Genomic DNA, 8,982 nt, shown 5'->3' on the forward strand with positions numbered 1-8,982 from the left:
CGGGTCTCCTGCGGCCACCTCAGTCTCTGGCTGGGGTCGGGGAGGAATCTCCCTTCCCGCTACCATTTTCTAGCTTCAGGTAGCCCAGCCACTGGGCCGTCGCTAAGGCAACAGAAGCGGCTTCGGGATCTTCGCCCTTCGACGGCTGCGCAGTAGCTGGGGCTCGGGCTGATTGGCAGCGGCTGCGCAGGCCCGGTGTGAGTGTCGGACCGATGGCGGAAGCAATCCTGGGCACCGAGTTCCCGGAGCCTCCCGGCGTGGCGCGGAACGCGGCGCTCATGCAGCGCTTCGCCGCGCAGCTGGGTGCTCAGGGCCGGCGGGTGGTGCTCATCACGTCGGGCGGCACCAAGGTGCCCTTGGAGGCTCGCACCGTGCGCTTCCTGGACAACTTCAGCAGCGGGCGGCGCGGCGCGGCCTCGGCCGAGAGCTTCCTGCGCGCCGGCTACGGGGTGCTGTTCCTGCACCGCGCGCGCTCCGCATTCCCCTTCGCGCACCACTTCCCCCCGCAGGCTTGGCTCTCGGCTCTGCGGCCTGCCCGGAGCGAGACCGAGGGCTCTGGAGGCCGCCTGCTGTTGGAGGCCGAAGCCGCCGCTCTGCCGGGCTTCGCCGACGCCTTGCTCAGTTACCAAGACGCCGCCAACGCCGGTACCTTCCTGGCCGTAGAGTTCACCACCCTGAACGACTACCTACACCTACTGCAGGCCGCGGCCCAGGCGCTCAGCCCGCTCGGTACGTGGGGAAGATGCAGGCCCAGCCCTGCGCCGCCTCTGCCCCGTGACCTTGACTCCCCCGGGCGCCGCGCCCGCTGCTAGCTGCTCACAGCCGCGAGCGCCCGGGGACCTGCCCGCCGCCCACCTCCTCCCAGGGGCCCCTCTCATAGCCCTGTAGCTCTGGAGGTCCGCAGGCCCACCTAATAGTAGCTGACATTTCTATGGCGCTTGCAATGTGCCCTGCACTGGAGTGTGATCTCAGTTATTAACTCATTGGATTTTCACAGCAGTCTCCTGGGACGTAGGTGTAGCTATTCCCATTTTAGAGAGGAGGAAACAAGTTAATCTGTCTCCCCAATTATTTAGCTAACAGATGCCCAAAGCAGCAGAATTTGAACTCAAAACTTGACCAACCTAAGTCAAGCGTCCTATCCACGGTGCTTTGTCACCGTTTCTCTTTACAGGCTCCTCTGCAATGTTTTATCTGGCTGCTGCCGTGTCGGATTTCTACGTGCCCGCCTCTGAAATGCCTGAGCATAAGATCCAGTCCTCTGGAGGCCCTTTGCAGGTATGTAAGACTTATTTTTCCCACTGAGATTTAGGGTCGGTGACCAAGCTTGGACCAGCTTGCTCTTTGTCTGTGGTCAGACTGATATGTAGACTAAAGCAGTGTATCCTGGATGCCTATAAATCTGAAGACTGTCAGATTAGACAGTTGGAGCAGACTTTGGGGTTATTTAGTTTGGAATTACCCAAATACAGTCCATAAATTGAAAACCTGTTCCTAAGACCCGGAATAACCTTTCCAAATGGTTCTGCAGAAATCTGGTGGGATTCCATTGGGAACAGGGCTAAAGAGACAAGGAAGTAGTTTATTTATCCTCTGTTTAAAGAGGATAGTTTAGGTATATAATCAGAATGTTAGAGCTGTAGGCCACAGTGAAATATATCATATCCAAGCCTTTTGTGCAGTCTTTCCCCTTTTCCTTAAAGAAACTATTTCTTTAGTGGATCTTGGCATTCTCAATAGCTTTCCTTCCTTATCAGATCAAATACTTCCTTCTCCAACCCCAACTGCCGAATACCACTTTATAAATTCTTCAAGGATCTTCAGTGTCATCCTTCTAAGTACATCTACCAATATACCTATTCAAATCTCATCCAGAGGGTTACTGTGACTGACAAAAAGAACTATTTTATCAACCTAGTGAGAAGTGAGAATAACCTTTCCAAATGGTTCTGCAGAAATTTTGTGTGTTTAAAGAGGATAGTTTAGGTATATAATCAGAATGTTAGAGCTGTAGACCACAGTGAAATTTATCAAATCCAAGTCTTTTGTGCAGTCTTTCCCCTTTTCCTTAAAGAAATTATTTATTTCTTTAATGGACCTTAGCATTCTCAATGGCTTTCCTTCCTTATCAGATCAAATACTTCCTTCTCCAACCCCAGCTGCAGAATACCACTTTATAAATACTTCAAGGATCTTCAATGTCATCCTTCTGAGTACATCTACCATATACATAGATAACAACCTATTCAAATCTCATCCACAGAGTTACTGTGACTAACAAAAAGAACATTTATCAACCTATTGAGAAGTTTTGTTGTACTTAGCTAGATTGATTCTTGGATAACAGGTAGATGGTTCATTGCCTGATATGTGATGGGAGGCCTTTCCAGCTTGATGGGACCTGCCTGAGTTTTCATTGCATCAACAGTCTTTTAGCACCCAAGTTTACTTTTATGATGAGCAGGAGTTATAATACTAATATACTTGACCAGTTTTTAGAAGTTCACATCTTTGACTCAGTGACTTAGCATAGATGCCCAATGATAAAAGGAAGTGTTCTAAGTATCTTTATTAGCATTTGAGAGGACCCATATCAATTCTTTGGGCTTTCCAGAAATATTTTGCAAATTCTGGTGGGATTCCATTGGGAACAGGGCTAAAGAGACAAGGAAGTAGTGGATCCCTGATTTACATATGCATACTTTTTTTTATTTTATGGCTTTTTATTTACAAGTTTATATGCACGGGTAATTTTTCAGCATTGATAGTTGCAAAACCTTTTGTTCCAACTTTTCCCCTCCTCCCCACCCCCTCCCCCAGATGGCAGGTTGACCAATACATGTTAAATATGTTAAAGTATAAGTTAAGTACAATATATGTATACATGTCCATACAGTTATTTTGCTGTACAAAAAGAATCGGACTTTGAAATAGTGTACAATTAGCTTGTGAAGGAAATCAAAAATGTAGGCGGACAAAAATAGAGGGATTGGGAATTCTATGTAGTGGTTCTTAGTCATCTCCCAGAGTTCTTTCGATGGAACTATTCTCTATTGGAACTGATTTGGTTCATCTCATTGCTGAAGAGAGCCACGTCCATCAGAATTGATCATCATATAGTATTGTTGTTGAAGTATATAATGATCTCCTGGTCCTGCTCATTTCACTCAGCATCAGTTCATGTAAATCTCTCCAGGCCTTTCTGAAATCATCCTGTTGGTCCTTTCTTACAAAACAGTAATATTCCATAACATTCATATACCACAATTTATTCAGCTATTCTCCAGTTGGTGGGCATCCACTCAGTTTCTGGCCACTACAAAGAGGGCTGACACAAACATTCTTGTACATACAGTCCCTTTTCCTTCTTTAAACTCTCTTTGAGATATAAGCCTAGTAGTAACACATGCATACTTCTTATCCTCCTCTGTAGCTCCTTCAGAAATCTACCCTTGACTTCAAAATACACTCTTTATCTAAGTCAAGATTGTACACAATACTGAACCATAGGACAGCTAGGTGGTGCAGTGGATAGAGCACCATCCCTGAAGTCAGGAGGACCTGAGTTCCAATCTGGTCTCAGACACTAAACCTTTCCTAGCTGTGTGACCCTAGGCAAGTCACTTAACCCCAACTGCCTCAGCAAAAATTTTAAAAAATATATTTTATATTATATATATTTTATATTTTAAATATATATTTTATACATATGTACATATATAAAACCATATATTAAGCATACATTTCCTTCAAATCCAAGTACCATTTTAATTAGTGTTATTTTTAATAACGTAATTATCTTTTTTTTTTGACAGCTTATTTTTGGTGTATGGTCAATGTTCACAATAGTATATTAACTTTTTTGTGGATAAATATTAAGAAATTTTATCTTTTCTCTTTGCATAAGCATATCATCTTTCCCAAGTTTTAAATAAATTTACATGTTGCATGCCTCATGAAATAGAGAAGTGTTTTCAGTCAAATAGCATAAAGCTGACCTTTGTAAAATACCAAAATAATTTTTGCATATTACTTCCTGGGTTTCCTTAGTTTCCTTAGTTGTAGAATAAAAGAGCCAGCTGATTTTTTTTTTTTTTTTTACACATGATGAATACAGAAACACATTTAAAAGAATTGCACACATATATCAGATTACTTGCTGTCTTGGGGAAGGAATAGATAAGGGAGAGAAGGAAAAAAAATGAATATTGAAAACTATCTTAATGTATTTGGAAAAATAAATATTTTTGAAAATTTTTAACCAGGAGGAAGAGGAAATAAGCATTTATATAGCATCTACTATGTGTCAGGCACAGTGCTTAGCACTGTTACACTTCCACAGCTATCATCTTTAAAATTCCTAAAGGATCATGACTTTTTTATTTTATCTGCCTGCCAAATCTCTTTTAATGACTGTTGTTGCTGTTGACAATATTTTAAACCCCATTCTGCCTCTTGTTTTCTCTTTCCATCTACATGCACTTCAAACAATTTGCCAACTGTTGTGCTAGGTATTAAGGATAGAGAGTCAAAAACGAAACATCCCAGCTCAAGGAACTTGTGCTCAGGAACAAGACAGCAATGTGATACACATACATGTATAAGTACAAATAAGGTAACTTTGTCACTGGCATTGAGGGGAGATCTAGGAAGGCCTTGCTTAAAGAGTGGCATTTAAACAGATATTTGAAGGAACTTTGAAATCCTGAGAAATGGATGCTAATAATGCCTTCCCTACCTGGAGGACAGATAGCCAATTTGGCCAGACCAGAGACTGCACAGAGGAGAGGAATGTGTGATAGAAAGAAAGATTGGAGTCGGGTTATGAAAGGCTTTAGATATTAGCAAATGAAAGTGTTGATATTTGATTCTAGAGAGCAGGAGAGCAACATGGCGTCTGGAGGATGGATTGGACAAGTTTGGGTGGCAGGCTGAAGACCTACGGGGAAGGTTGGGTGAAGGCACAAGAAGAGATGGGGGTGAGGGAGAGCAAGGCTTTAAGAGTGACTCAGGTGGTGAACTTGGATGACAGCATAGGGGAAGTTTAGAAAAAGGGTGCATGTTGAGTTTGAGATTACTTGTTATCATGACAAAGGTACCATTTCTTTGCCATTTCTTTTACCAGTTCATTTGAATAATGAGGAAACTGAGTTAAATGACCTACCCAGGGTCACATAGGGAGTCTCTGAGGCTAATAGGAAATTAGGAAGCAGTCTTCCTGACTCCAGGCTTGGTGCTCCGTACCCTGTGGGAATGCAGGATTGGAAATTTGGTAGGACTGCTGCTAAATCTGTGTGTTATTTGGGAGTTATCTACATATAAATTATACTTGAATGTTGAATAGGAGACAAGTGCTTAATCAGAAATAGAATAAGTACCTTATTTCTTGAAAAGACGATTGGTTATAGAGAAAAATGAACTAAATTTGAATGCTAGCATGAAGTCTTGCCATGATCTCAATATTTAGTCTATCTGTAAGATCTTGAGATCTGGCAGGTTCTACTTGGAAAAGCTTTGGTAATTTAGTATGAATCTAGAACACACACCAGACCTGTCATCCAAGGACTAGTCTAGCTAAGCTTACAGAGTCATCACTCAGATTCCATCTGATGAATGTTTCTTCATGTGTAACTCATGAAGACTATCTTAGGGATATTTAGACATATCTATGACAAAAATGTCACATCACAGAAATCTTTGAAGTAATAGTCTACATAATAATTCTGTGCTCTTTGAATGTTGGCCATAGTATCTCTTTTGAATGACTTCTGACATTAAAGAACAATTAAGTTTAAGGAATCAGTAATTAATTTAGTTTTCTCCTCATTGTTCTTTGACAGATTTAAAATTGAGTCCAATCCACAAATATTGAAAGCATCTACTATTCAAGTCACAGTGTTCAGCATTAGGAATATGAAGATGAAATGGAAAGTTGTCACCGCCCTGGAGAATTTTTCATACTCCAGGGGTGTACCATATGCCAACATAAGCTAATATATACTAATTGGAGGATGAGGGAAAGTGCACTCATAACCAAGAGGATTAGGAAAGCCTTTCTAGAGGAGATAGTGCACAGTAGGAGCTTTGGCACTTTCTTTAAAGGCTTGATAGTAAGAAATAAATTCAGGGAACTGCTGTGGGCCAGTTTAACTAAAATTTTGTTTCCCAAATCTTAATGTACTATTTGCAAACTTAAAGGGAATTAAAGAGCATATGTTACTGTTCCTTATAGATTTGATAAAGAAAAGAGATTCTCAATTAAAAATAAATAAATCATATACTCTAAATTTCTCAGGAAAAATTTGATTGGTCATAATGTCCATTTTGAAGATTGCTACAAGTAGAAATTTTGAGATTACCTTGGACATAATCACTCTTTTAATCAAAGAAATCAAAAAATGATTGTACTGGAAGAAAGGATTAAAAACTTCTGATATTCAGTTTATTGTTCACATTCTCTTAGAAAGGCCTGTCAAAAACTTTGGTATGCTGATCAGTCTTCTGTAATTTATTATGAGGCTAAATTAGAATACAAAAGTGAAAGTCTAAATAAATATAATGGAACCTCTCTAATGTAGTAGTGCTAGGTGGACAGGACAGATAGTTACCGTATATACTCAAGTATAAGCTGACTCGAGTATAAGCCGACCCGAATATAAGCCGAGGCCCCTAATTTTAACCCAAAAATCTGGGAAAACTTATTATATCATTAGGTTTAGGTAGCGCACCGGTGCCCACAGAGTTGGAGAGCAGGTGCCAGTATACGTATGTAGAGCGGTTGCCAGCATTAGTATACAGTCCAGTTACCGACTGTGATACTACAGGAACAGCTGCATCACCGTAGCAACGGCCGGCCCTGTAGTATCACAGTCGGCACTCGCGCTGTATACTACACAGCAGAGGGGCATTCAAAGGGATATTTACATATGTTTTATCTAGTGACTCGAGTATAAGCCGAGGAGGGGATTTTCTGCCCAAAAATTAGGCAGAAAAACTTGGCTTACACTCGAGTATATACGGTATTAAACTTATAACCTGACCTTGTATTTGGCTCATACAGACATATACTTCAAGGGATATATTTTGCACTCACAGGCCATCAGCATCTTTCCAGTATATAGCAGCATAAGAGTTCTTTACACAAACACAAACACACACACACACACACACACACACACACACACACACACACATTCTTACTCATTCACGCACTTCCTAACCCTCCAGACTCCTGCTTCACTTTTACCTGCTACCTTGCCCTCCTGTTACTTAATCTACACTCCTTCTTCCTGACAAAGATACCTCCCTTATCCTCTCCCTCCACCCTTTCCCTCATTTCTATATAAGAACTTAGTAGACATTTATGTCTTTCCAAAATATATTTGTTGTTCCCTCTTTATCCCATTCCCAAGAGTTCTAGTATACTTAAACTTTTAAACTAGACATCCAAAAAGCTGCATATTGAAAGAGTGCTATTGATCTCATTTCAGTCTAATAAGGAGATGTTCAGGTTAACCAGTTAAGATGACAAAAACATGTTTCTTATGTCTGCCAGCTCTTAATGCTCTCTTGTGACCTTATACTATTAAGGTTATTTCCATTTCTCTTCAAACCTTGTTGTAATTTTGGAAATACTAATCAGAAAACCATTTTCTTTACCAGAAATACACAGATGACATTGATAAGTGAGCTCTCATTTAAATGATTATAGGATAGAGGGGATTCACTCACTGCATAAGAGTCAGGCTAGATGCTCTTGAAAGGCCCATCTAGTCCCAAGGATCTCTGAAATTGACAATTCCTTTATGAGCTGGAACATGGTAAGAAAGCTCATTCCAGACTCCCTTGGTTTCAGTTGATAGGGATCTCTTATGTGAACATCTTTTCTGGTGTTAAACTTTTTCTTTTCCCATACAGATAACAATGAAGATGGTGCCAAAAATGCTTTCTCCTCTTGTTAAAGACTGGGCTCCCAAGGCCTTTGTAATTTCCTTTAAGTTGGAGACAGACCCCTCAGTTGTAATTGATCATGCCCGGAAGGCTCTGGAGACTTACTGTCATCAGGTTGTGGTGGCCAATATCCTTGAATCTCGGAGGTCCTACGTGGTTATTGTGACCAAAGACTCAGAAACACAGTTGTCTCTTTCTGATGAAGAAATGGAAAAAGGTATGGAAATAGAAGAAAAGATTGTGAGTAACCTACAGTCTCGACACATAGCTTTTATAAATGAGAAAAACTGAGACAAAGAGTTTTGTCTACCAAATCCGAAGTTGTGACCTGGACAGTGGCTTGAATAAGAAGGTAGTTCAGGGAAATGGAAATTGTCTTTTGCTTTCCATAAGAAAAGGAAAATCTGTAGAAAGGTGAAAAGAATGTTGGAATAGAAAGGGAATATTTAATTTCAAATTGGTTTGGTTTTTTCATTTAATGGTTATTTGAAGCTCATTAAAAATGAAAACAAAAGCAAACCAGTTCTAGATTTCTATAACTTAATTTACTACTTCAACTGGGAAAAGAATAAAGGGTATATAGTTCTCATTTTCTATTTAAAATATTTTACAGCTAGCTAAATATCAACCTCAGAAAAAAAAAATCAAAGAATAAACGGAACAAAAGCCCAAATAAAATTCTAAACTCAAGAGTTTTTATATTTTAATTAAAACACATCTGTCTACATAAACTTTTAACAAAGTAATTTTTTGTTCTGTGTTCTTTTTTAGTGTCTTCCATCTCTGTACTTAAAGTTATATTGCTTTTTAAATATAATCATAATAGTGATTGATGTTTTATTAAAGTGTGATGAGATTCCACCTTATACTCATGGAAAATTGGCAAAGAAAAAAAGTAGTTTAAAATTCTAAAACCCAATATTGGCACAACTTTGGAAAAACAGATATGATATTAAATTGTTGGCAGAACTGTTAGCTTTATCACAATTTTTTCCATATTTCTTTGTTTTCTGTATTTGTCACTCCCTCTAA

The 8,982-nt window shown here is 40.0% G+C and overlaps 1 protein-coding gene across 1 annotated transcript; it reads left to right on the plus strand.

The window, feature by feature from the left end:
- Window positions 1-99: 99 nt before the first annotated feature.
- Window positions 100-8,696, plus strand: PPCS (phosphopantothenoylcysteine synthetase). The gene is made up of 3 exons (XM_051987920.1): window positions 100-729; window positions 1,175-1,278; window positions 7,918-8,696. The coding sequence occupies exons 1-3, from the start codon at window positions 213-215 to the stop codon at window positions 8,239-8,241; spliced, it is 945 nt and encodes a 314-aa protein (XP_051843880.1). The 5' UTR covers window positions 100-212; the 3' UTR covers window positions 8,242-8,696.
- The last annotated feature ends 286 nt before the right edge of the window (window positions 8,697-8,982 follow it).

The sequence above is a fragment of the Antechinus flavipes genome, chromosome 3 (assembly GCF_016432865.1).
Source record: "Antechinus flavipes isolate AdamAnt ecotype Samford, QLD, Australia chromosome 3, AdamAnt_v2, whole genome shotgun sequence".
NCBI lineage: Eukaryota > Metazoa > Chordata > Mammalia > Dasyuromorphia > Dasyuridae > Antechinus > Antechinus flavipes.

Excerpts from the sequence above, each read along its gene's own strand:
- PPCS (XM_051987920.1), top strand. The coding sequence starts at position 213 with ATGGCGGAAGCAATCCTGGGCACCGAGTTCCCGGAGCCTCCCGGCGTG. Across the intron at positions 730-1,174 it reads CCAGGCGCTCAGCCCGCTCG|GCTCCTCTGCAATGTTTTAT; the intron begins GTACGTGGGGAA and ends TTCTCTTTACAG. Across the intron at positions 1,279-7,917 it reads CCTCTGGAGGCCCTTTGCAG|ATAACAATGAAGATGGTGCC; the intron begins GTATGTAAGACT and ends TTTCCCATACAG.